The sequence below is a fragment of the Tinamus guttatus genome, unplaced genomic scaffold, assembly GCF_059628265.1.
Source record: "Tinamus guttatus ecotype Peru unplaced genomic scaffold, ASM5962826v1 Tinamus_guttatus_pri_ptg000089l, whole genome shotgun sequence".
NCBI classification, from domain to species: Eukaryota; Metazoa; Chordata; class Aves; order Tinamiformes; family Tinamidae; genus Tinamus; species Tinamus guttatus.
Genome location: NW_028288623.1, coordinates 3,536,551 through 3,564,257, shown reverse-complemented (window position 1 = coordinate 3,564,257; position 27,707 = coordinate 3,536,551). Strand labels below are relative to the sequence as shown.

The window sequence follows — 27,707 nt, the reverse complement described above, 5'->3', positions numbered from 1 at the left end:
CCAAACCCAGTGCTGTAGGGCGTAAACAGCACAGCAGCACTGCTCCATGAACCATCATATTTAATAGTTGTTGCCATCACAGCAGATCCAGCTGAAGCACAGAGACCGCTGGCTACAGGGACCAGGAGAGCCTTTCGGTCTCTCTGGGGATTTGCATGGCTCCCTGCAGACTTTAGCCCTTCCCTGCTCCACCCGTGGAGAGACACCCCCTTCCGCACCATGGTGTCCATGGGCCCAGCGTGGGGGGGTGGCTCAGCCCAGCCCTTGCCTCTGCAGCTGGAGCAGGGAGAGGGAGAGAGGGCAGAGAAATGAGTCCCCTTCCAGTGTTGGCGGCTACAATGGCGAGACACAAGCGGGAATCTTTCTCTCCCCAGGCCGCAGTTAAAAGATGGGAGATGTGGGGATTGGAGCAGAGGCAGGCGTGAACTGGCCCAGCTCGTCCCTTCTCATGCACCTTCCGTGACAGGAAGTACTGCAGGACTCCCTCTGTCATCTCTGCCCAGCAGCCTTATCCCCAGGACTTGGAAGGGAGGCGATGTCCCCTGGGGGGTGAGCCCATCTCCCAGGGAGGAGCCATCACATGGTTCTCATTTGCTGTGTCTTCATACCGCGAGAGTCCGACTCTGTCACTGCATTAAAAGTCACCCCAGATGGATGTGACGGGAAGCTGGGCCAGGGTCACAAGGGGGGGGATGCTGTCACCCCCGCCTGCGCTAGGAAAGGGCTGAGCATGCTGCTGCTCACCCCTCCAGCACTCGTAGGCAGGGCACCCTGCGAATGCTTCGCCAATAGAATAAACTAAGAGTATTTTGTACAATAAACACAATTTGTCCAGCCCTCCCTCCCTCCCGTCCACCCCAGCCCGAGGAAGGGGAGTCATGAAAAGGGGCAGTGCTCTGTGCCCCTGGGGAGCTGTGCTCAGAGCCCACTCCTCTTCCAGTCTCAAAGCAGCTCTTGTCCATGCACGACGGGGAAGGGGCGAGTTTGCAGCCCTGGCTGTACAGGAGGTGCCTGTGCCAGCCCCTACTCCAGGTAGATGTCCTCTGTGGGGCACGTGTACTCCACATACTCCTTGTAGAATTGCTGGAAAGCCCTCCTGCAACACAGCACGAGGAAAGCTGAGCAGTTCCCTCCCCTCGGGGCACCAGCAAAACCTATTTCCACTGCTACATTTGCCTTCCTGCCCTTGCCCACCACCCAGCTGTGAGGTTGGAGCAGGCACCCACTGCCCAAGTCCCCAAACCCACACATGTTAGCACTCAGAGGCATCACTGTAGCAAAAGAATCTCTATCCCTGCTCTGATCCTCTGCACAGCGTGTGATTTGCAGCCATCTGCCAGCAAATCTTTGCACTGGGACACGTTCCAGTGCTGTCAGGAATGTGCTGCCTGTCACCCTGTCAGCCTCGCTTTAGGGAAGCAATGCTATCTTGGAGCTGGGTCAAAGCCCCACACATATAGGGAGATGGCAGAATCCAACCTGGGGCCCTAATTCAGTGGCCTTTGGGAAGAATCCTCCCGCCCTTCAGAAGTAAACACCTTCCTCCCAGCCTGGCCAGGACTCACCCTACGGACTCAGCGAGGGGTTTTGTGGACTCCTCCGAGACAAACACATGGCAGGCAAATCTGTGGTCAGCAGGGTGCTTGGTGATGAACCCAAAATACCTGAAAGAAGAGAGAATGGGTGAGGTGGGACTGGCATACGTACTCCAAGAGTCACCCTGGGCACTCGTGTGAATCAGCAGCTGGGGGATTTAGAACCCGCCTCCTCTCCTACATCCCAGCACTGGAAAGGAGCCCCCTCCAAAGGTGGCTCCTTGCAGGAAGCTGATGCGCAGGGTGTACAGGGGAAGGGGAGCTCTCATGAAAGGCACTGGTAAGCCTTGCTTTCCCTTCCCTTCCCTTCCGCATGCAGGACTGTGCCAAGCTGCTGCGCTGAGAAACTGGTACTGAGGGAAGCCTGCACCTCTTTACTACTCACTTGTTGTTCTTTGGATGGTATCCACAAAAGGAAATGTTCTTCAGCTGGAAAAAATGGCTACATTTGTTTACCTGGGGGGGAGAAAAAAAAAAAAAGGCGTGTCAATGCTGCCCTGCCCACAGCAGCCCCACGACACGCGTGGTGGCCAGTCTGACCCCTGAAAGGCACACGCTCAGCTCTGGCAGCAGAAGGAATCGAGGCTGTGCTGAGCTGCTCCCATCTCTGTGTCACCCAACAGGGCTAGCATGAGAGCACAGGCTCTGCAGAGGGACGGAGGAAGAGGGAGGTGAGAACACCAGGATGAAGAGTCATTTCAGGGACAGCCCCAAGTACCTGCACACACTCTATTAGTCAGCCCTGATGCCTCCTACCCCCACTGCCTCTACCTCCAGCAGCTCCTCTGGCATTTCCCTGGGGGCCCTGTGTTGGGCTGTGCTCATCTTAGAGGCAGTGCTACTGTTTGCCCAGCACACACACAATCCTAGTCTCTTGCTAAAGATACTCATAAATACCAGTAGGTAAAAGATGAATGAGTAGTTTAGTTGGGTAAGTAAATCATCCAATCCTTGGTGTTTGAAGGGTCTCACATCAAGTTGATGACATTCCTTTAAATACAGGCAAGATTTGTAAAAAAATACCCAGCCCAGCTCTCTCTCACAGTACCTATCACCACAAACCACATCTACATCCTTGTCTGGAGAAGAGGGTTCCAAACAGGTTGCTGTAAAGGTCTCATTTGCGTCTGCAGAGCATCTTTCTGGGCCTTGGTAGGCTACTTACGGAGAACGCTAATCAGCAGCCTACAGTATCCAGCTAAAGAGATTACAGGGCAGATCTGGAGGACACCGCTGAAAATAGCAGCAGGAAGGTTTAGGAGCAGCTCACAGATTATCAGTGCAGCTCAACTCACAGCATCACAGTACAGCAATGCACTTGGCAGCTGCATGGGTCTGGGGTGGGCATCAAGTTGCAGTAGGAGCTAAACTTGGGATGCCGTGAGATATGGGGGACCCTGAGGCTGGGCCTACAACCCCTCAGACAGCATTTCTCATCAGAGCAAGCACCATATGGGCTCAAAACCCATGATTTTCATATGTGACCATGATCTGCGGCACAAGATACAAAAGCCAGCTCAGAAGAACCACTGGGGAAGGGGTGTGATGAGTGCAGGGAGTGTGGCCCCACCTTGCTGTTCTCCTTGGAGTCGTCGGATTTCACGGCAATCTTGACCCCGCGCACGCTAATCTCTAGGACACAGCTGGAGGGTGGGTTAAAGTGCACAGTGAGGCGGCGCGTGGTGGCAATCTTGGGAAGAGAGAGAGACAACACTCTGACACTTGCAGGCAGCACGTGGTGATAGCTCGCCCTTCCCCGCGGAGGCTCTGCCTTTCTCCCCCACTTTCCCCTTCATGCTACCAGGAGGAGCGACTGCTCCCACTCCCTGCCAGGGGGCTCTACCTTCTGCATGGCTGCGCATAGCACATCGTTGCCTTTGTGATAGGGAACTTGCACGGAGCCGAGGAACTTCACCCGAAACTGGTCCATCCAGTCACTACTCTTGGCCAGAGCTGGAAGACAGAACATGTGTCATGCAGCATGCAAGAAGAGACACACACGACACATGCCCTGGGCACATGCCCATGGCTGATGGTCAAATGTGCGGAGCAAGACACACATCCCTTCCCTATTTTTTCCCACACCTGCACACGTTTCCCTGTCCAGGTGAAAGTGCCCAGCACCATAGGCAGGAGCTGCCTGGGCTACCATCATTCCCTCCTGATGCTCAACACATTCCTCCTTCCCTTCTCCTCCTTGGTGCCTTTCCGCAGTACCCCAGCACAGCACCAGCCTCCATTCAGCAAAGGGATGTCTACAGGCTGTATGTGGAGAGGACTGGTACCTGTTGCATGGTCTGAGTCCTTGGTGACTTCAATAGCATAGTAAGCAGGAAAGATGCCCCGGTCTCCCGTCCGCATGTTGTAGGCCTCATACCAGTAATCTTCTGCCTGCACCTCCACCAGCAAAGGATCATCCACCTCCAGCTCCAGCTCATCCGCATGGCGAGGCACAAACCTGGGCAGGGAGGGACTAGTGATTGGCCAGCCAGCAGCTCTGGTAGCCTCATCACTGTGACACTGCTATGGTGGAGAGCAATGAAAAACTCACAGCCAAAGGAGGCAGGGAGTGTCCTTGCAGATACAACAAGTCAAAGATATCAGACTTCTGAGTAAAGAATCTGAGCAGATCTAGAGTCAAAAGGGAGCACCCTGGCACTTGCCAAGAGCTCTCTCACCCCTGCTGCAGCCTGGGTGGATGTTCCTTAGCTAGTGTCTGGCTCCAGCTGGGAAGGACACCAGCTAGGGACAGTGGTTTGGCCCCCAGTCTTCTCACATTAGGAGGCACTGCAGTGGAAACAGAGGCTTGGATTGGGACCGGTCTCACTTGAGCAGTGTGGCTAGCCACCACCATGGTGGGGAGGGAAGTGCTGGCCTTTCTAAGCACTTGGCTTGGAATAGCGCTTGTGTCTGCACTCACCTAAAGACGGCACGATGAGTCTGTTCCTGCTCCTCCCCATTGATCATGCAGGAGAACAACCCAAAGGACTCAGCACCTGGGAATGAATGCAAAGGGGAACATTACAGTACCCTCACAGAGGGAATGACACTGCTGTCATCTCATTTCTATGGCCAGGTGTCTTGAGGTGCTCACTGGAGCCTCCCCAGCAGGCTGTACTGCATTTTCAGACGTCACACTAGCCTTGCTCTGTGCTTTTCAGTCTGTCATCTCAGCCAAGAGGCAGAGAGCCCCATGGCACACACTCTGCCAGAAAACTCTTTCCCGTGACACTGATAAGAGACTGCACTGACAGCAGTGGAGCTGGAAGGACTCCAGGGAGCCAGGCATGGCTGAGAACACAGTGCCAGCTTCCCTGTGGCCAGCACAGCTGCTATGCCCTGGATTCCTGGACAAACTCTGTCTCAAGGGCTCATTCCACCGGCCCTGCTAAGGCACTGGGAAAGCACAGCCAATAGAGGCGATATCTTTATGCCGGAGGACCAGGAGTCTCCTATTGCTTTAGTATGAGGTGTCCAAAGAAAAGAAAAACCTGAGGGCCCACCTGTGTGGCTACAGGAAGATTATCCCCAGGCCACACAAGGAAACCACGTCCCAGACATTAGAGCTTGGGCTCCCCAAGCAGAGCTTAGCCCTACGGGGCTGTGGATAGGAGCAAGGCGCCCGGGAAGCTGCCCCATCCCTGCTCCAGCAGCGATGTTTCCTCCAAAGTTCCAGCTGGTCCCTGACCTGGCTGGAGCTGGTGACAGCAGAGCAGGGCTGATGGCAGACAAACTGCCACAGCAGGCACCTGGGCAGAGGCAGCGGGGAGCCAGAGCATCTTGGGTGGCAGTGATCCCTCCAGGAAAGGGAGCTTTCAAACCAGCCTTCAGTCACATACCAGTCACTAGCTGGGGACACATTTATAAGGCATCTACAGAGGCCCCAGGGAAATTCAGGCAAGGTCTGAAGGTGGATGGGGAGAGCAGGGTGAGCTACGCAGGCTCTGCTGGAGGAGAGTCCCAGGAGCTGTGAGGCTGAGGAGCCCCAGTGTGTGGTGGCAAACATGTCCCAGACCCAGAGGAGCGTTCTCAGCTGAGATAAAGTCAAGCAATGGTAAAAGTGAGGAAGGAAGGCATGACAAGAGGCGCCAACACACTCAATGCACGACAGAAGCGCCTAGTGGTCCTTGTTGAAAATATGACCTTTTTGTGCCATCCCCTGGCCCTGCACGGCTGTGCCAGCAGTAGCAGCACAACAGGACCGGGCCTCCAGCTTACTCTGAGGGCAGCCCTGAGGGTCAGAGCACGGCCCTGCTTCCCCCAACCCTCAGCCCTACTGGGACAATCACAAGCAGCTAGTCCTTTGCTCCTCAGGGCAAAAGGGGCACTCCAGATGGGCTGCCGCATCCCTGTGATACAACCCAACCTCCTCCTCTACAGCTGGCACCATGCTGGCTTAGTCTAGGCAAAAAGCAGGTTGAAATGCCTCCAGCTATCCCTGCCTGAAGCTCATGAGGCCTTTCCAGGCCCTATGGCTGCAAAGGGAGAAGTCAGTCTGGAGCAAGCAAAGTTGGAGCCAGTGCTCACTGGGAACCTGTCCATCTTGCTGGGGAATCCTGCCAGCCACACTGCATGACACATTAGTACCAGGGACAGGCAGAGCTGCCTAGGGACACAGTCACCCTCCCACTCCTCCCTCCACCCAGCACTCACTGGAGGAACGTGTCCGGCCACTCATGAAGACGTTGAGGAACTTCTTGGAGAAGTGGATGTCTGCCTCTGGGGTGGAGTCCTCCGAGAGGCAGACCGAGTCGCGCTTCAGCGCGTCCTCCTCGTACTCCTCACCGATGGCCGACTCGTAGGGCGAGGAAACGCAGTTGTCGTAGACAGTGGCCGAGTCACTCTCATCGCTGTAGCCAGAGTAGCACTGTTTGAGGCTGACCAACTCCAGCTGCACGTTCTCATCCACCACCAGTGTGTACTTGACTGAGTCGTAGGAGAGGGCACTGGTGTCCGAACTCACTGATGCCCTCTGAAGGTTGTGCCCTGGCCGGTAGGCACCATTCGCCCCAGCGCAGGAGGTCCTGGGCAGGTTTGTCTTGTCAGGGGAGGACATATAGTCCAGCACCTCGTCCTCCTCGCTGATGGAGGGGTTGGTTTTCCCTGCGAGGGCTGAGTAGCTGGAGGTGTCAACGTCAGAGCTGATGGACATGCGGTTCTCGCTGGACTGGGACAGAAATGGCTTTTCAGCCTCCAAGGGGTCTGAGTTCTTCTGCACGGGTGTCAGGTAGATCTCCTCTGTGGCCTCGAGCCTCACATCTGTCTGGTAGCGAATGCGGTCCCGGTGGGCCTCGGGGTCCCGTGTTGTCACCACCACCACGCTGGCGCCGTGAGGCGGGGGCCGGCTGGTCACCTGGTGCTTCTCGGGCGCCCGGGATGAGGCGACACAGGCTGGTGCCATCTGCGTGGCTGCCGTGCGCCGGCATGGGCTCTCCGTGGATGTGCCCCGGTCTTTGGTGGAGGTTGTGCTATTTTGGTGATTGACCTCATCACTCAGGCAAACGTGGTCGTGGGGAGGGGTCTGCTCACCTGGAGGGGGAGGAGAGCGGTGTTGGCACTCATACTGCACCCAGGAAGGAGGACACTACGGCTGCGGGAGAGGGTGCGGGATGCACTGGCCAGGCCTCAGGCTCAAGCTGGTCACACATCCCATGTCCATGTGGGCTCTTCTCCCCCACCCACTGCTGTGTCACCGCTTACCACAGGCTCCAGGAGTAGATTTACTCCCCAGAGCCATGAAAGGGTGCAGGGAGCTGCCCCTGGGCAGGCGCCCAGAAACTCACCCGTTTTCAGAGGGGATGACGACCGGGACACCCGCTCCTGCCAACTGTGCTTTTTCCCCAGAGAGTTGTTATTCAGCGTGTCCTGAGGAGAGGAACAAAGACGCCTTGTAGCCAGAGCAGTAAACAGCACGTGGCACAACAGCGCCCATCCCTCCCCAAGTCCACAGCACCTGGCCCAGCTCTCCCCATGGCATCTCGCTGCTGCCCATGCACGCTGGGGCACAGGGGTGCATTGGGACCACCTGCCAGCCCCACACCTTGCCATGCTACCACTGCTGCTGGGAGGCTTTGAGTGGTGGCAGAAGCAGCATTGGCAATGGGCCAGCCAGAAAAAACAGACAGTCTGGCCTCAATTTCTGCACTTACCAACCCCACGGGAGCCCACACATGCCTTCTCACTGCTGGATGATCTCAACCAAATTCAAGACCCAAGGCTGCCTGAAGCCTATCCCTGGCATACTCTCACTTTCCCACTTGCTTGTAATCTCTTACTCTTCTCATTATCCCACAAGGCAACCAGCACTTGGACAGGGAGTTGTGCGGCGTTGCAGGACCTCCTTGACTGCTTGGCACTGGAGGATGGGTCACACGTTTGGCAGCAACGATCTTTCTGAGATGTTCTTGACATGGCACATGCAGCCCCTGGAGCTGGCAAAGTGACTGGGCACAGCCTGGGACTGCTGGGAGCACCTTGACCATCCATGTGCACACACTGCTCCTCTTTTGCATCCATGACAGTCCCTATAGACAGTGTGCTACAGGGGCACACTTTGTTCCCATTCTCCTGGCCTTGGCTATGTTAAAACTACAGGAGCCAGTTACTGGATAGACTGAGAGTCTAACTGCAGGTACTGGAGTGATGCATACTGTGGGAATATATACTTTTATATATACAGGTATATAAACAAAAACAGACTTCAATCCTGCACAGCAGAAGAGGAGGAATGGGGTTAGGCCTGTGTTCCACATTCACACGAGTGCTGCATGTGCTTGTGTGGGTGCTGGTAAAGGTGCAGTGCTCCTGTCCGTGTGGCTGCTGTGTGTCCGGCCATCTGCGTGCCCGTGTGCTACACTGGGATGCATGCTCATTCTCGCTACCACACCTGGGGACGGGAAACCTCAGCGGCCTTGCATCTATGGGGCTGTGTCAGGGCACCTCCTTGATCCCCAAGACCACAGGATCGGACTCCCTCCAGTGAGGACCTCTCCACAGCTTGCTCTGGAGCCCCCAGTCCCCTGCTGCTGACCCCTGCCCCGTTTCTCATGCTCTCCTGCACAACCCAACGCCAAGTTCCTCTCCAGTTTCCCATACCCCAAGCTTCTTCCTGCTGGAGCACTGGGTATCTTTTCCTGAGCTGCAGTAGTGGCATTTTCCATTCTGTTATCTTTTCCTCGCATACTAAGCCCTGCTGGGACTCTGGATTTTCTCCCGGCCTCGTCACAGACTGCAGCTATTCAGGAGCTGCCCTGTTCTTGCCTGGCTTCCCCATGAGCATGAAGCAAGGCTTTGCCCTGTGAGTCCACTAAGTCTCACGATGAACAGCATGGCTGTCAGGTCCGTGACTCTACCCAGCGAGGAGGAGAGACCCCTGCAAGCGGCCTCGGCAAGCGCTCAGCACACATCCAGAGCCCTCCTGCACCAGCGCAAATAATGGCACGTCCCCGCTTGCCTTTCCCAGGGATGCACTTGGCCGGGACGCAGGCCAGCCGAGCTGCTGCAAGGACGGCCTCTGTGTGCAAAGCAACTCCTGCAGTGCCACGAGCCAGCCAGGCTGCCCGGACCCCCGCCAGGTTGCCTGAAGTCTGGCCTGGCCACTCAGACTCCAGCCAGGCCACCCGGAGCAGGGTGGCAGGTAGCAAACGCAGCAGGGAGAGCCCACATGACCTGCAGGACCAGGGCATTTTAGGGTCTATAACGCCCAGCAGGGAAGGGGAGGTGTTCGCATGGTCTCCAGGGAAGAAGCTAGTCAGTCCCAGCAGCGATTTCCTTCCTCCCGGATGCCTCCTGCCCCGTTTCACCACTGCTGCCAGCAGCCAGCCTCCTGCATCCCCTTGGCCTCTCCATCCCCTGCCACGGTGCTGAGAGCCTGGGCCCTGCATGGCCTCCCTCTACACCCGCCTTCCCTCTGAGCTCCCCTCCCTCTGCCATGCCACAAAGCCCCCGGAAGGGACCTGCCCGCGGGCCTGCTGCCACCCCGGCAGACAGTCCAGACCGAGGGCTGTCCGGCTGTGTCCTGTCCCCCCAGCTGGACGCAGCTCCCACGTGCCGCTCGCTCCCTGGGGCCACCGCGCAGGGTGGCACAAGGCTGCCGGCTTTGCCCTTGTCCATTATGCTCCGTGCCTGCGTGGCAGCTCCCGCCGCCTGCCCAGCACCGCCGCCTTTGTCCCCGGAGCCAACTGCCCTGGGGGGCACCGGCCTTGGCCCCTCACCCTTCTCCTTCTCCCACCCGCAGCCTCGGGTGGAGAGCGGGCACCAGCTGCCAGCTCTGGGCTAGCGACACCCAGCTCCGACTCTTCCCCATCTGTCACCCACAGGGACACCTGCCTCTTCCTTCATTCTCCCTGGCTGAGTGTCACCGCGATGAAAATCCTCCTACTTGGCAAGAGAAGCCACTGCTGAATGCAGGAAGACGACGAAAATAGCCCTGGATGTAGCACACCTTTCACGGGTGTGCAAAGTTTGCAGGAGGGATGGGGCAGAGGCCTTCCTGCTTGATGGTCGGCACGCGGGGCACCAAAATGCCACCGGCCCCGGGCACAATGGCAACACTGCAACAGCGTACGGCCGGCAGCCCCAGAGAAACCCTGGGTGAAACCTGAGAGCGAGAGAAACAGCAGAAGCCGCTCATCTTCCCCACCACCACCATTTTGGGCGTTGCCGCCCTGTCTTTTGAATTTTGCACGGTGGGGCTGATGTCCGCGCTGCCCGTGCCAGGCACCGCTGCTCGGGAGCAGAGCTGGCTGTGCCTGTGTCACAGCATTGCCGGGGCTCATGGAGCCAGCGGCTGCAGCCCAGGCCCGCAGTGCCCCAGCCCGGCCCACGGCTCACCAGCAGCACCAGCAGCATTTGCTGACACTGGCCACCTCTGTGTGCCCTCCCCGCCTGGCGTGCTCTGGCCACGCTCTCCGCCAGGCCCCACAGACCTGACCCAGGGGAGGCGGGCTGGACTCGAGAGGGGCCCAGCATTGCCAGGAGCCGCACGGCCCCCCTGGAGAGGGCAGAGCGGTGCGGGGGCTCCCACCCTCGCGTTCCCTTGTGCCCCCTGCCCATGTGGTGCTTCTCCCGCAGCACGTAGCCCCTCTCGCTCACCGGCTGAACCTGTCATCCGTCCCAGACAAAAGCCCTCGCGGACGGGTCAACCCCCTCCTGCTACTGTGCCAACACCGGCCCATCGCACCCACCGCCACCGCGCGGGCTTCCCACTGCTCCATCGCCGCCGAGCCGGCCTCACCTGGCTCCTAGGCACCTGCGGGAAGAGGTTGAGCGTTGTGGGTCGCTTGGGCCTGTAGGTGTCCATGGTCCCAGGCGGGGGGTCCTTTTTGAGTGGCTCAGGTGCTGTCTCCTCCTCAGCCGGGGTGTCCCCCGTGGCATCGATCAGGTCGAGCTGGAGCATCTCCGCCTGCAGCCGGCTGGCCTCCCCGCTGCCCACTCCCCGGACAGCATTGGCCTGCAGGCTCACATGGCTCTGCCGGGATTAATAGACACAGTCATGAGACTGGGTGGGAAGGTCGGGAGCCACGGCGCGGCGCCGCACGTCGGGCAGGGAGGAGGGAGCTGGAGCTGGTACAGGCGCAAATCTGCACCCGGCTGCCTCTTCCTCTTAAAGGGGCAGGAATATAATTTTCAGCTCTCCGAAAGCATCTCCAAGCCATGTTCCCTCCCCCGGCACTGCCATCCCCGGATCACATGCAGAGACACCCTCAGTATTTTGTCTCCTTGTTCCGTGGCTGCAGCTGCAATTGCAGCCATGGGGCTGTTTAAGGTGGGCACAGGCCAAGAGGGCAGGAGGGCACGTGCCTGAGCTCGGCAGGGATGAGCTGCCAAGGGAGTGAGCGCACTGGGTGCAGGAGCAGGGAGCCACTCTGCACCCACACAGCCCAGTCTCCAAGAGGCAGGGAAGACCGCGACTCTCCCAGTTCGCCAGCATCCCATCCCAACCTAAAACCGTCTCGGCCAATGCCGGCTGCCCTTCGCTTTCCCTGATGTCTCCTCCGGCACAGCGGAGGCTGCCCACAGGGTGCTGGGGCAGCGGCAGCCTGCAGTGTTGTGCCAGGAACGAAACAGAAAGCTGCCTCATCCAAGGTAGGGCTTGCACCAGAGACAGGCAAGCGCTGTGTTTACAATAAACAAATGCACGCACCATTTCTTTCTTCCAGCACAGAGTGAATGCTTTCTTCATTCCTGTCTTGGCTGTGTAGACTCATAAAACCACTGAATAATTCTGGTTGGAGGTTTAGTCCAAGCCTTGCTCAGAGCAGGACCGACTTCCAAGTTAGAGCAGGTTGCTCAGGCCTTGCACATCAGATCTGAATAACCTCCAGGAGCAGAACCCACTGGCTCTTTGGGCACCTGTGCCAGTGCTACACTGCTCTCTCTATACGGGGTTGAAGATTCCCTTTCAAGCCTTGGGCCTGCTGCCCCCTGTGCCGCAGGGCCTGCCCCACTGGGTGAAGAGGCACTGCTGTCCCCATGTGGCTGCAGGCATCAAAAGGTCAATGATTTCCTTCCCAAGTAGCATCCGCTGCAATTCTCAGTGTTTCATAAGTCGCTGTGGCCAGCAATAAGGGCTGTGACTTGGCAATAGCTGGCTGAACTCTGCCTTATCAGCTGCTCATGGTGACTGCAAAGTCCTGTGAGCAGGCGGAGGTGGGGAAGAGCTGCTTCTGCAGCTGATGCTATCTGTGCCTCCAGCTGCACGGAGGAGGGCCCTTGAGCCAGGGGGGAGAAGAAATAGCCTGGACCTTTGGCTCTCACTGCTACCAGCTCCTGCAACGCCAGCACAGGCAGGGCTCAGTGTAACAGGAATGCAGCATGGATGTCCTCCCAGGGACCACCTTGCCCTAGTGTCCCTCCCGAGCACCTGGCAGGTACCAGGCAAGTGCCTGAAGGAACACTGTCCAGGTCAACCCTGAAAATCAGCCCAAATGCAGAAGTACAAGTCTTAGTTTGGATGCACCTGCACCCCTTTGATGGGCCACTCGTCTCCTCTGCTCTCTTACAGCCAGGATATCACCACTGTCTGTCCTCCTTAAATGCTTTTAAATATCCTCTAAAATGTTTCAAATGTTTAACATCTTTTTAGTTTTTAACCTCATCCGTTATTAAAAAAAAACAAATAACAACAACAAAAACTGTTAAAAGGGCAGGTCATTTCTGTTACTTGCCTCAAATCACATTGTTTTTAGCAAGGAAAACTGAAGCACAGAAAAAGAATTGGGGGAAAAAAGCCAGCTGAATAAATCCTATCTAGCCAAGGTGGGTGTATTCAAGTCAGCTGATTTGATAACATTCAAAATAGTCTGCTAATGATGCTGCTGGAGTGATCTCATAGCCATAGCAAGTATCTCTGAAGGCTCGTAGAGAAGGGAAAGTCAAGAAAGATGCAGAAGAGCAAAACAGTACCTATTTTTAAAGTGTACTCTCTGCGAGTGAGGCACCATTCAGAAATCTATAGATAGGAGGGAACTGCAACCACTGTAGGAACTTACAGTTACTGATAGGACAACAAAGTGATATTGAAATCAAACAGATGGTTATGGTGAATGGTTGCTCAGTGGGACTTGCAGTGAATTGCAAAGAAGGACTAGGCATTAGACCTTGGGAAACCTTACTAACTAGGAGAATACCACCAGAACAGGCCACCTAGGGAGGCTTTTAAGAACAAACTCTGTGAATATCTAACCCAAGGAGAGCCTGAGTATGCTCAGTTCTGCCTCAGCACAGATGGGCTAATGAGAGGACTTCCCAAAGTCCCCCCAGCCTGTGGGAGGGAATGGGCAGGATCATGGGACAAGAGTGAGAGAGAGCAGCACCGGTGCCCCGATCTTGCCCATTCCCTCTGATGCCACGTACCCGGCTTTACCCAGCGACCTGGCACCATCCCCCGGGGGTTCCTTAGCTGACCCACATCATCTGCAGCCCCTCGCCTCACCACAGCTGGGATCATTCCTCTCCCAATCTCAAAATGCTGTATAGAGCTTGGAGAAATGCTTCCTCTGTGCAGCCTGGCGCAGCCTAAAGGCTCTCTGTGGGTAACAGAGGCAGGTTCAGAAGGATTTGTTTGAAAAGCTGCGTACAGTAAACAGCCTTCTTGCTGCTGTAATCTATCCTGGCTTTGCTCCCTGTCCGCCTGTGCAACTGGTTCCCCGTCTGTCCCTGCATCAACAGGTTTGTTGGCACATTGCAGCTGCATTTTGCTGTCATTTATTCCTTTGGGCAAGGCCTCCCCCTTCGGCATTTGGTCCAGGTTGCCTTCTTGGGGTCCATTCTGCCAGCTGCACAGTGAATCAGGTTTTCCCCACACCATTCCACTATTCCCAAGCGTCTTTAGGTTATGGTGAAACAACTTTTTTTTTTTTTTTTTTTTTTTTTACATCTGTATCTTCAAGATTGTTTCAGTCCTGGTCACACAATCCCGAACAGAATCAGATCATGATGTTTTAAAACAGCCATATATGTGCTCTTTCCTTTTGGGAACTTAAGCTCACTCTCAAGTATTTCCAAGAAAGGCATTTTCTTTTCCATTCCTTCATTAAATCCCTTTTGCATGTCCTAGGATATGAATGAGGCAACAAACCTCTATTAACTGCAGCCTGTTTCTGCCAGGAACCATCTCGCTGAAGTCTGGGATAGTCAGATAGTCACCCTGTACTTACAAGACAAACGGAGGCCAAATCCAAAGGTCTCTTACTTCTGTTATCATGATCCGTCTTAATGCACGTGAGCTCCTTGCCAAGCAAGCTGCCATTTGCTATCTGCTGGCCACGTCACACGCTCGCAGCGACCCGCTGCTCCCCCTGCGCTGAGCCCGTGCTCCGCGGCGGGGTCTCGTGTCGCAGGGACGCGGCGTTGTGGAAGAACAGCATTAAATACCACGTTGCTCTCCCATTGATTGCTCTCCTGAGCTGACCCTGTGCTCCGGTCCATATTTTAATTCATCTGGGGCCTTCTGTTGAGATTAAGGTTCTTTCAGCCGCATTTGGGAATAGTCCTCGTTCTTCACGTGCGGTCTCCTGTCCATTAGATGCAGTCTTTGGCATTTATAGAGTTCCCTGGTGCACTAACATCAATTTAAGCCTCCTTGCAGTCTGTGTGCGCCTTAGGCACTATTTCTGGAAAGCTGCTAAAACAGTCCATGATGAAGTCATCATTGTTTTTTTGTGGCTTAAAAAAGCCCCCACCACAAAACTCCCCACTATTCAGGTGCTGTCCTCAGGCAGCAAGTGGTTCCTGCCACAGGCTTTTGCTGCTGTGCATTTCTGCCTACTGTCCAGTTCTGCCCAGACCTACCATCTCCTCAAGGTTACGGGTCATTCCCACACAGCAGCTGCCTTCTCCAACCCTCTCTTAGGGTTCACTCGATCGCTCTGAGGTGACCCTGCCCAACACTTGCCTTCCTGCTGCTGGAAGAAATACTGTACGTGCCCATGTCACAGGAGGCTCCCCGCTGTGTGGTGAGTGAACAGCCCACATTAGCTTGCTTGCTCCAAGCCTGAGGGGGCTAATGATAGCCCCTCTACTCAGATTTCTCATCACACTCTGCCCTCGTGTAACCTATTGACTAGCAGGTCTGTCTCGGCCTCCAGAGCCGCTCCGTGCATGCTCTGCAGCATCTCTACGGGCCTGCATCCTCAGCCCCCATTCCGTCTCCCTGCTGCCTGTATGTTCTTGGCATGCCAGCCCGGTGCTGCTAGTCCTGGGCCCCCTGCCCTCCCTGGCCCCGTGTGGCACCCACATAGTCCTTGCGCTGGAGTCAGTGCTACTTGCAAAGCCTTTCTGCCATGTGGGATTTCGCCAGCACAGAGCTGGGTCCTCCAGGCTGACACCTGGATAAGGGGCATTTCCCCTCATAGAAACATAGAAACATAGAATGCTTAAGGTTGGAAGGGACCTCTAGAGATCATCTAGTCCAACCCCCCTGCATACGCAGGGACACCTAGAGCACATGGCACAGGACTGCGTCCAAGTGGGTTTTGAAGATCTCCAGAGAGGGAGACTCCACAACCTCTCTGGGAAACCTCTCCCTCCGTGGAGGCTGTCCTGCAAGCCCGCCAGGCAGCAGGGAGGGCACGTGGCGATGCAGCACGCGCAGGGCCCGGTGCCATCCGAGCAGGCCCCGTGCTCCCTGGCCCCCCCCGGCGCGCGCCCCATCTGTTGGTGCCCTGCTCTGTCCATGGCGCCATGTGGCACTGTGCCGCTGTGCTGTGCGGCAGCTCCTCCTCGGAGCGTTTCTGCTGCCCGCACAGCAGAGCTGGCCTGCTCGCCCTGTCCCACGTGCAGGCAAGCGCCCGCTTCGCAGAGACCACGTCACCGCGTGATATAATGAGCTCCTTCACCCAGGAGCCAGGTTCTCACTCATTTCTGAGCCTCTGTGCGGTGTCCGGGGCGAGCCCAGGCCAAAGAGCCCCTCCTGGGGCTGCCTGCTTCCCTCTTGCACAACCTCTCATCTCACGGCCTTGCCCTGCTGAGCTCGCTCTGCATGGGAACGGGGTCTGAAAGTGCTTTGGCTCTTGCCTTTGACATTTCAGATTGAAAAGCTGCTCTCAGTGCCATTGCTGCCACTGCATTTACTTCTGCTCCTCAGGCAATATTTAATGTCCCATATAAGCCATTTGTATATATTTTTAGTAGCCATTTTTTTCTGAGCATGAGACTTCTTTCTTTGCTGTGTTTTTGAATAGCTCACCGCTTCCCTGGAGGCAACCACACATCTGCCTTTAACCCGAGCAGACACTGAATGTACCCAAACATTTTTGCGAAGCAGCTTACAAGAGTCATCAGGGAAGGCACGAGGCACATTGCTGGTGCCCGAGTAACCGCAGGTCTCTGCATCACAGTGCAGAGATGCAGGAGCTGTTTTACGTGGGCAAAATTCTGTATTTTTCTTTACCATCCTTCCAGGGAGCTGCTGTGCTATTTGAGCTGCAGATCCCCCCACCACCACTCTGCTATTCTCTCTGCCAAAATCTCAGCTAAGGGCTGACACTTTGTAAGAAAAAAATATCTGTCTAAGACCTGGAGCCTAGTTACAATACTTGCAGCTGAGAACTAGGACGGCTAATGGGAAGTGTCAGGCAAGCTCACCCACAGTCACCGTCTGCCTCACCTATTACAGGCTGGATTTTTCTGATGCTCTCCGCTCGCTGCAGCTCGTCTCTTGCTGACACCCAGCATCGCTTTTGCCTTTAGGTTTTCCACAAGTGTTATCCCTCCTGCCTTCAGCGAATATACAGCCCATCAGTCTGGGCCCCATTATCCTAACCCTGCTGCACCTGATCACCTGGGCCATGAAACACTGGGTGTGATTTTCTGGAGAGGGTGGTCACTGAGTGTGCCAGGACGCCTCAGCTTCCCAGGCGGCAGGTCTCTTTGCACCTCTCTGCCTGTAATGAGCAATTTCCAGCACCACAAACTCCTTTTCTAATTTTAAATCAGTGACAGATTCCTCTGCCTTTTCCCTCCTCTCTGGGTCTCTATACAAATAGCAGTTTTGCACAGGAAATACATTTTTTCCCCTAAGGATAAAATGATTCTCAAACCTTTTAGTAGCCTCTCCAATTTTCTTCCCATTAACATGAAATACCCTGGAAATGCCTAGGCATTCTGCATTTTGCCATGTCCAGCGCATTTCTCAGCTTATCGCAATTTTTCTGTCTCCATGATCTTCTTGGGCAGTTCCAATGGCAGTCCGGATGCCTTCTAGCTCTACACAGCATGCCCCAGCATATGTAGCACTGATGGGAGGCTCACTTGTAGCATCCACTCAGGCTTTACAGCACTATTTTATTGGATCTGCCCCTTGCAAGGGTTGGAGCTGTTTCCCTAAGCACACACAGTTTGGCAGCCCATCCCTGTTCACCATGCCAGCCCAACTGCATTTGAAGGCCCCCAGGCATGTGCATGGGTGGAAGACATGCAGTGCTGTGTGTGACAACGCAACCGCTGTAGTGCCACCCGTGCCACCCGCTCTGCACCGCGGGTCTGCCGTGCTTACCCGGGAGGCCAGGCTCTCCTTGCAGTGCAGACTGATGCCACACTCATCGGTGATTTCAGAGAGATCCTCATCCTCAAACTCCTCGAGGCTGATGTCGTGGGTGAGCCTGGCAGGAGTGGAGATGGCACGGTCACCCATGGAGCACAGTTCATGCGCAGGCTGCGCTGAGCCCCAGCACGCGCACCGGGTGGGCAGGAGGGCACGCAACGGCGAGCAGCATACCAGCCGGGGAGCAGCTCTGACAGTGCTGGGAGAGCCTCTTCTGATCCTCACGGGAATAAAGGTTGGGAAGGGGGCTCTTTCTGGAGAGAAGGCCATCCTCACCCCATCAGGGCTGCAGGGCATCAGGCCGGCCCCGCCTGGCCGCAGCCAGCTGGGATGTGTGTGTGCGGAGCTGGGAGAGGACAGGGACAGATGGCAGAGCCGGCCCCATCCCAGGGGCTTAGCTCCCGCCGTCCTGGGCAGTCCCTGGTGTTGTTCTGACTGGGCAGACTGCCCTGTCCACAGGGCTGCCAAGCCCAAATGCACCTGGTGGGGCAAAGACGAGGGTGACAGGGAGGGGAAGGGAGCGGTCACTGTCCAAAGAAGGAATGTGCTGCGATGGATGAGCACATCGGCAGCCACCATATATCACGCTTGCCACAAGCCTGCATGCCCTGGCCTGACGGGGGCCAGACACCCTGAGCAGGCCTCTTCAGAAGGGATGTTCCCCTAACCCAAGTGCTAGCCCATGCCAGCAGTTACAGGGTATCTATTTCCCTTTCTGCCAAATTTACCACCCGAGGTCACTGCAGATGTCCCTGCAGCCCCCAGTGCTGTCAAACCCTTCTAGATGTGCCCCAGTGCTTAGCCCCAAGGGCTCCCTTAGGGCACACACTTCCTGCACCTCTTGGAGAAGTTTACAGAGCTTTCCTTTTAGCAGCTCGATATATGCTGACTACCGGGCTGCCCTCGCATTCGCTCACAGCTCCTGCTCCCCAGGGGGACAGGGAGGCGCTCCTGGCTTCTGTGCATTAAAACATTTCTATTTAGTCGTACCGCAATGCTCCTCGTCCTTATTCATTACCGCGGTAGTAAACAAAAGAGTCCAGCTCCAAAGGTGTCTGCCAACCGACATGGCCCCCAGAGTTTTGTCTCAAACGGCCTGAGTGCAGCGGGCGCTGCTTTGTGGGTTTCGTTTGCTGTGTTTCCCCTTGGGCTGGAGTGGCTCAGCGAGGAAGAGCAGTGCTAGACCCAGCACTGGGAAAGGAGCAGGGCATGTTGTTGGGGAAAGCAGCATGTTCCCTCCCCATTCATAAGGTCCTCATGCAGGGAGAGCTGGTGACACTGGGGTCTCTCCCTCCCTGCCCACAGCAGAGGCTCCATGGGAGCAGGCAGTTGGGAATGGCCGTGCCCGCCGCGCGATGCCCCAGGGTAGGTGTCTGCACCCCACTGCCTCTGCGGTGCCTGCCCATTTCCTCCCCTCCCGTGGGCCAGAAGCTCACAAGGAGCCTGCAGAGTGCAAATCGATTTCTTCTCCGGTTACAGGGGCTGCTGGGCTGGGACACCAGCGGCCGCTAATGCGCCTTTCCTCCATGTGCAGGGGCGCGGGGCACAGGCAAGGCGCTGCCGGGGCCCGGTGCGGGACTTGGCTTTGCTGAGGTCCGGCAGGAGCCCCCGGGGGCTGAGGGGAGGCTGGGCGGGAGGCAGCGCTCCCGCTTCGGAACGGGGAACGGCCGCCCTGCCTTGCCCTGTGCTTTCCGCACGGGAGATGCTGCACTGGCACCATGAGCCCTGCCTGCACACAAAGGATGGGGGCAGTAGAAAGATGCCCCTGGCACCGGGCCTTGGGAGACTTCTTGCAAGTTGCCCCCTTGCTCCCCTCACTGTGTCAACGCTCCCATTAAGGCTCCACATTAGCACCCACCCTCTGGGGTTTTTCTCGTCTTGCCCGGCCAAAAACTTTGAGCTTGGTTCTGTACCAAGTTTGCTCCTGTCCTATGGGCATCGCTCGCGGAGGACGTGATGCAGCCCAGGGAGAAGGGCTATCCTCTCTTCCCCACACGCACATCCACAAGGACAACTGCCCCCCTGCCCGAGGCCCAGCCGGTCCCCTACCATTTCTCCCACTGGTCTTCCAGCCAGCTCTCCTCTTCGGTGCTTGACTCCATTTTCAAAACCAGCTGCATGGAGGAGGACCCCCTTCCCTGGGGGACACACTCTCTCCCCAAGGAAGTCCCCCCCAGCCCCTGGGGCGAGGAGGAGCCAGGGAGATGAAGGCCAAGCCCTGGTGCTGGCTGCCCCTCTGGCTGCCCCAGCGCAGTCTGTGGCTGCTGGTGCTGCTCTCTGCCTGCTCACTGCGCAACCTAGGGGAGCTCATTAAAAATAGATGGAATCAGCTGTCCTCGAGGAGAGAAAAAAAATAAAAAAAATAACCTCCAGAGCTGAGCCGCTGCCAAGCCCTGCACTCTGCTGGGACACTGACTCCCTCTGCCTGCCAGCCAGCCGGGCTCCTGGTGCTGCTCCAGCGCCTGCTTCCCCACCGCTTGCAGCAGGGCCTGGGGAACCTGGTTACCCCACACTTCCGCCCACATCACCCTTCTCCTGCCCTTGCAGCGCTGCTGGCCAAGCCCTTGCAAGCCCCTTCCCCGCGGGGGATGGTGGCATTCTTCCAGTTAAAGAAGCGTCATCTCACCTTCAGAAGGTACAGACTGTTTCCATCGTGTGTGTGGGACCAAGCATCTCAGCCAGGTTTGTATCCCAAGTGGAGGGAAGCACAAGGAGCACCAACAACTCCCACTTCATCAAGGGGCAAATCCAGCTGGGAGCACTGCCCCTTCCCTGGGTACTCCCTCCTAACCCACATTCCTCCTATCTCAGCCAGGGCTATCTCTGGTCTTCTCCTAACCACTAGCTCTATGAAGGGTCATTTTTTGCCTCTCCATCTCCTCATCCCTGGCTGGGTTAAAGCAGGGGTCTGAACCACTTTGTAGTCTGCCTCTGGTTATTGCCCACCAATTTTTGTGCCATTGGCAAATACCTCTTGAAATACTCTACTTGTTGTCCTTCAGATCTTAATTACAATATCCAGGGCTCCATCCTCCCCGTCAGATGGCTTGGGGGCATCCGATCTATTCAAAGTCTACTCACTTAATGGAAAATCAAAACAAAGAAGCCCCTTTCTCCATGTTACTCCTGCTACTTTCTCCCACATGGCTGCTCCAGAAGTACCTCAGCGATACAGGGAGGGCTCTCCATTACCCCACTGCCTCCAGCGCCATGCTGGAAACAAGAGGGTAAAAATGACACAGCTGCTATTCCCATCGGCTCTATCGGTGCCCGTGAAAGCCTGAGCAGTGAGGTGCCCAAGCTCCCAGAGCCAGCCCTGGGTGCAAACTTTGGGAGAGCGCAGTGTGAGGCCAAGCTGGGGCTGGCACCTCGCTGCAGCTCCCAGCGCCTGCTCCACAAGCAAACAGAGGGAGCGAGCGTGTGGACATTCTCATCTCCGTAATGATTAATTAACAAAACCCTTCTAATAAACAAGCGCTGACGTGTCTCTGCCAGCGTCTGTGCCAGCTCGATGCCCTGCCAGGGGAAAGGGGATAGACACCAGAGGCTCCCCCGCGTGCTGCTCGGAACGGGAGGCCCCAGGTCTCCCTGTGCATCTCCCCACTCCCTCCAGCTCGCTGGCGCCGTGCAGCCCTGCAAGGAGAAGGAGGAGGAGGAGGAGGAGGAGCGGGAGCTACGCCTGGGGAGCAGCCTGTTGCGGGAGGCAGCCGGCGGGCGCCGGAGCAGTCGCAGCCAGAGCGCAGGCCCTTGCAGCAGGAAGGGCTGGTGGGGACCAGGCCTCGGGCTGCAAGTGAGATGGAGCTGGGGTGTCACAGGGCCGAGAGAGCCAGGGTTGGGGCAGCCCCTGGGGTGTGGGGAGCCCCCGGCTCAGGAAGGGGCTTAGAGGCCGCACGGGAGCTGGTCGGAGGCCGTGCACAGCAGCGCATCTACCCACATCCGGCAGCTGCTCCGGCTGCGCCGCTCAACTGCCATGGCAACTGCATCCCCCTCGGAGCGGGCGGTGCTCGGACCCGGGGGCAGGCAGCGAGCGCCCCAGGCGCCCCGCACCGTCGCCTCGCCGCCTCCTGGCATGTGCCCCCGTGCGGGGCCGCGCCGTGCTCCCTCCGTGCCTGCACCAGGGAGGCAGGGGCACGCAGCCCAGGGCAGGGAGCAGCGCGGAGCTCCCTGCTGCACTCATATCTGCCTGTGCCAGCTGGCAGTTGGCACGGACCCTAGGATGTCTCCCTGCCCGGCACAGGGCCACAAGGGCCTAGGACAGACCACTGCCCCACAGGTGGCCCCACAAGCGCCAGTCTCACTCTGCTCCCAGGCCGCATCCTGCCAGCCACGTTGCCCCTCAGCCCCTGTGTCGTGAGCACCGCTGAGCCCACAGGGAGCACGGCGAGGTTCATACTGCACCTTCCCAAGAGCTGCTTCTGCCTTGTGCCCTCCCCAAACTGGGGTTTGGCCACGGCCACACAGCATGAGGGATCCGAGGCTCCAACAGCCCCAGATACCTGGGTCCTACGCTGACACTGCTGGGAGGCAGAGCTCTGCTCACATCCCACACCAAGGGTTAGCTCGAAACGAAGCACTTTTCTGCCCTGGGTTTTCCCCTCCATCATAGGAGCCAGATACTTTTGTTTAAACCAAAGAGAAATCACCTCACTCTCCCTCAGAGCAAGGCAGCACTCTCATCCTGTTACAAAAAGCAGGATATCCCAGCTCCAATGCCCAGCTCCTCGCCTCTGAACAGGCTATTCAGACAGACCAAATACATATGGCAGACAGATAAAACAGCCTATAACGCTGGGATTGATTTTGCCTCAGCCTGAAGAGCTTCCTTTAACTTCCTGAAGAGAGGCCTCCCTTCCCCAGAGACTTCCTTCGCTCGAAGGCCCTGGCCATGGCCGTGGAAATGGCTGTGATTTCTTCCAGACAACCAGGCTCCCAGCGGAGGAGGGTAGCTTTCCTCCCCTTTTGTGACCCATGCAAATATCTCCCCTGGGATTTGCTTCTCTGGAAGTATTCCAGGTGGATGCTCTCTGCTTTTCTCAGGTAGATGAGGATCAGTTATTGACCCCTAAGGTCCTGCACCCCTGCAAGGGGCAGCTTTGACCCCTAAGGTCCTGCACCCCTGCAAGGGGCAGCTTTTCTACAACAGAGCTGCACTCACTGCAGAGCTGCCAGTGCTGAGAGCCTGGCTGTCTTATTATGTCTATGTTATGTATGGTTTTATATCTATAATACATCTATTATATCTGTATCTTATATCTAGTTATATCTGTACCTTTTATCTGGTTAATGCTTATACCCTTCTCTCCTGCTGAGAAGGTACAACTGGCGCCAAATATCCATGGCATACTTGACGAAAGATCAGCCAAAGCTTTTCCCCTGCAATGACCAAATGGCTGCCAGTTTCGGGAATGGAGCTGAGAAACCGTCTCCCACAGAGAGATGCTAAGGGGTCCAACAAAGAAGCTTTTGGAGGCCTAAGGATAATGTGAAAGATGGATGAGAACTTCTTAATTTCTCTTTCCTGAAATGCTGCCTCGTTGCCGAGAGCAGCCATCTCCAGAGGTTCAGGGTTCACCACAACATGCTTCATGTTCCATCCCTTCTCAGAAGCCAGGTAGCCAGCTGCACAAAACCTGGGTTGCACAAGGTAACAAATCTCACAAACAACATTTCCAAAGCAGAGACATCCTCCTTGCACACCTCTCACAACTGCAACATAACCTCTGGTGTCCAAAACCCTGCTGCAGGTTCAGAGACACAACAGCCACTTTCAAAACTCTGACGCTGTGCTTGGGGCCTTGGGAAAGACCTTGCCATCCTGCCATGATTTCCCAGCTCTCCTCATGGCTCTCCCATTTCCCCTGACAGAGCATCGATCCTTCCCAGGAGACAGATGCCAACGTGCTGGGCTCCTTCTCTCAAGGTGCGAATCGCAGCGAGGAGCAGCACCTCGCTCTCCCTTCCTGCGGCGCTGCCGTTTCCATGGGAAAGGGCAGGTGCCCGGGAGACATGTGGCACCCAGCACAGCAGCGCGGGGCAAGCCCAGGACTCTCGCAGGGATGAGACGAAGCTCGGTTGCTCAATCCCATCACCCGGCTCTGTGGCCTAGCCCCCCGTCTCCACGGTGGACATTTCCAGAGGCAGCGTTCAATTGCTTGATTTGCAGGGTTTATCCAGCCATGTTGCGAGAGCACTCAGCAGCTCCAACAGGCAGCACTGCAAGAGAAGGAGGCTACTGAAGCCCAGAGCTACCCAGCGAATGGTTTCCAGCAGCAAAAGTCAGTTGAGACCCTCAGAGATAAAATGCCTAACCCTAAAATGCCAAGCTTGACTGTATCTAGCTGCTTCCTTCCTGGGTCCTGTGAGTCCCTAATCCTCAGTGGCTGAGATGAGTTCCGCTGTGGCCTCAGGAAAGATCTCACCTCACGAACCACCCAGTAGCCACCCCTCTCCGGCGGCTCCCAAGCAGCTCCCCAGCAGCACCCCTGGGTGCCAGAGACAAGCAGAAAGCCTTGGCTGGAGATGTTAAAGGCCCTAGAAGCCCGGAGCCTCCCTTCGAGAGCAAGCAGAGAACCGCCAGGCGCTGCCCACGCGGGTGGCAGCCGAGACTCCCCTTATCCGCCGAGAACAGCCCTGTCCTGGAGCTGCTCTCGGGAGCCACCGGCAGGTCCGAAGGCCCTGGCCCCCCATGTCCATCCCTCTCTGCACACACTGGGGGCCCTGACAAGACGCCCTGCTGGGTTTCAGCGGAGAGATCCCCCACCCGCCCCTGCATCCCGGATCAATGGGAGCGCTCAGTATTTCCGAATGGATCAATTCCGGCACTCGTACACCTCCACGCTTTGGGCTGCTGCTTCACAGGGATGGGAAGGGAAAGGAAGGGAAGGGGGAGCAACCAGGATTTCCTGGAAAGGGCTAGAAAGAGGCTTCCCTGAGGATGGAGGAGGATGAAGCATTTTAATGAGGAAGAGGTATCTGAAGAGGAGGCCGGACAGGTAGGAGGATGGGGGCTTTGGGGGGCCAACGGGAGGCTGTGGGGGCCCCGAGGGGGTGCACGGGCAGGGGCGCACGAAGGGACCCTGCGGTGGGGGCTGCAGCCGCTCATGCAGGGGGTGCAGCATGGACTTGGGGAGAGGCGCCCGGGGCAGCGGGGGCAGCCCATGCCCCGGGGGGGGTCCCGGGGGAGGCGGCCAGTACCTGAAATTGGGGGGCGAGGCGAGGTGCAGCCCCAGGAAGGGGGAGGAGGCGGGCGGGGATGCGGCTCCTTTCTCTCGCTCCGCCATTCCGTGGCTGTCTCCATGCAGGCGGAGGCAGGGAGGGAGCGGGGAAGGAGGGAGGGAAGGAGGGAGGGAGAGACGGAGGGGAGGGGGCTGCTGGCGGGGAGGGAGGCACCTGCCCGCGGGGGGGTCGGGGGGCTCCGGCCCCGGCGGCAGCTGCAGGACAGATGTGCAGGGGCTGCCCCGCCGCCCCCTCCCCCGGCGCTGCCCGCGGGGCAGATGTGGCGCAGCTGGACGCCCTGCCCCCCGGACAGGTGTGCCCGCAGCCAGAGGCCTGGCCCTGCACACATGTGTGCACAGCTGGAGCGGCACCCGCAGCCCACGGTCCCGCGGTCACCCTCAGCCACGGCTGGCCTGGCACACGGGGCCCCTTCCAAGGGCTCGGGCGCTCCCGTCACCAACATCCATCCCCAAGACCTTCCTGGGGAGGCACCTCAGGCAGGCGCAAGCCAGGGCAGCAGTGCCAGGGTCGCCCCTTCTCTCAGACTAGGGCCCTCTCCTCTCCTTCAGGGCAGGCGCGCGCCTGCAGACAAGGTGGGCAGCAGAGCACCAAAGTCAGGCTGCGTTTCCCACCTTTACCTGCGGTTTGCACCTCCTATGTGGCTGACGGCAGATCTGGCAGCCCCAGTTCGCCCCATTGCAAAGCCTGTCTCCTGTTCCCCTGTCCTCCCAAAGCCTGGGTGGGTCACAAGCCCAGTGAGGGGAGCAAAAAGGCAGCTCTCACACTTTTCTCCCCCAGGGCAGGTCCCCAAGACCTGCTCTTGTACCCAGCAGGACTCTCTGCCCAGCTCTGGCTCTCCCTAAGGGAGCCAGACCTGTCCTACCTTGGCAGGCTGTTATCCCCTGCTGCGTTTCCTCACCATCTCAGCAGCAGGTTTCTTTCTCATGTCTCTCCTTCCCATGCTTTGCAGGCTAGATCATAAAATGGTGCAAGCTGTTCTGCATACAGAAGTGGACAACAGTACTTTTAGACCCCAAGGCTGCTATTATAGATAAGTGAACTTTTAATATTCCCTTCATATCCACCGCTCTCCTAGTTACCATACACACGTGCCCATGACAGTCCTGGAGGAGTGGGCCGTGCTGCCTCAGCAATTCAAATTTTAAAGACACGGCAGGTCCCATCACCGTTTCTTAAGCTACAGAGATAACTGTCTTTGAGACAACAGTATTAATTTCTTGGCAAAGACCCAGGATCTCAGCTGCTCTTGCAGAGAAGAGCAAGCAGAGCCCTCCAAGGCATAGAGCCCTGCTCTTGCCTGGGAGTCTTGATCCTCTGCCAGGCTCTGGATCTGTTATTCCCAGGCCAGCACGGAGTTGGGCAGCACGTAACCAGCAGCTCCGCAGCCCACAGGCACCCTTGGGGCGGCCTCCGAGGGCTGCTGCTGATACCCTTCACAACTTGGATGCAGGATCAAGCTGGCTTGTCCTTGCCAGGACTTAAGAGACTCCTTGTCTTCCATTTCGGGACAGGGGGAGCTTTGACACCTCTCCCCCTTAAAGGACCCAGCTACTGAGCTGTCCTGTCTGCAGTGGGAATGTGCTGGCTGTTCAAGGTGTGGGCGTATGAGAATGAGCTGTTCCTCCCGGGCAGGTTCACTGTAAGCAGAGTAAAATAAAAACCAAACCAAACCCAAAAAGAACTGTCGCCCGGGGAAGTTTGTTAGATCAACCTAACACTTGGACACCAAGTAAAACCATCTGATGCACCTACACTGTGCAGTGAGCTCACCTGAGGCCACATGCTTTGTCTAGGATGTCTACTGAAAACTGGAGACTTGGTAGAAATAGGTGTTATAGTTATCCATGTTATTCATAGATGCTGCATAGCCACTCCAGGCTCCCAGAAACACGTGTGCGCACGTCTTGCAAAGCAGAAACTCTATTTGCCCACAAAGAAGCTATCGTCTTTTATTCTGAATTGTCTGTTTAACCATCAGGCTCTCTTCAGAACACTTGTTCTTAGCCCGAGAAACATTTGCGTGCTGAAAAAGGCTTGTCTGTTTCTCTCTCCCAGTTAAACCATCCGGCCTAACACAGGGCATTCCCTCCTTCCCTCAGAGCAGTTACTGTACCACATTAGCCGTCCTTGCCAGTGCTCCGGATGCCTCCTGCGCCCCAGCGAGGAACGTGTGGTGTGTGCGGAGGCTCCCAGGCTTGTCTTTGCGGAGGACAGAGGAGGGAAGAGAGCTCCTGTACCCACTGGCACTTGGAGCACACAAGCACTGACCCTCTACCAAAGGTCCAAGCCGCAGCCTCTGATCTGACCTCTCTGGGTCCAAGTTACACTACTCTTCACAGAGTCACTATAAAACTAACGAGTTTGTAGTATTGGCTCTTGGTCTTCCAAGGGACAGGCTGCAGAGTTTTGTCATTTACAGTCCCTTCAGGCACTGAAATAGTATTTCCTCAAGTACACAAGGCCCTTGCAGGAGACGGTGGAGAAAATTCAGCAGGAGCATCCAGCCTGACTGCGGTCTCACTCAGTTATTGAGTGCTCTGTATGCATCGAACACCTTGCAGACAAGTCTTGTCCTTTTATCACCAGTGTGTCTTTGAAACAACCTAGTCTGCATCTTTAAAAAGTCTTCTCACTCTCCAACATTCTCAACCAATGAGTCTCTGTGTTTTAAATGCTTATAGATGCAAAAATGTTTTAGAATTGCATCTTGTTGTTGTCTGGATTGTTTAATATTTGGATAGCTGGTGTTTGGACAGATACGAGCCGAACATGACTAAGGGCTTAGGATCTGGAACTTCCTGAAAGACAAATTGTGCAGCCACTTGCATTTC

At 56.7% G+C, this 27,707-nt stretch overlaps 1 protein-coding gene across 2 annotated transcripts; it reads right to left on the bottom strand.

The window, feature by feature from the left end:
• Positions 1-940: 940 nt before the first annotated feature.
• MAPK8IP1 (mitogen-activated protein kinase 8 interacting protein 1) lies at positions 941-24,983 on the bottom strand. Of its 2 annotated transcripts, none has more exons than XM_088520505.1 (12): positions 24,835-24,983; positions 17,593-17,698; positions 10,831-11,064; positions 7,379-7,460; positions 6,249-7,124; positions 4,516-4,591; positions 3,881-4,053; positions 3,439-3,548; positions 3,166-3,285; positions 1,981-2,051; positions 1,566-1,664; positions 941-1,096 (listed from the first exon to the last, which is right to left on the bottom strand). In XM_088520505.1, the coding sequence occupies exons 1-12, from the start codon at positions 24,918-24,920 to the stop codon at positions 1,024-1,026; spliced, it is 2,106 nt and encodes a 701-aa protein (XP_088376631.1). In that variant the 5' UTR covers positions 24,921-24,983; the 3' UTR covers positions 941-1,023. The 2 variants fall into 2 exon arrangements, with proteins under 2 accessions (XP_088376631.1, XP_010219537.1); XM_010221235.2 differs by lacking the exon at positions 24,835-24,983 and adding an exon at positions 19,690-20,025.
• Positions 24,984-27,707: the final 2,724 nt, after the last annotated feature.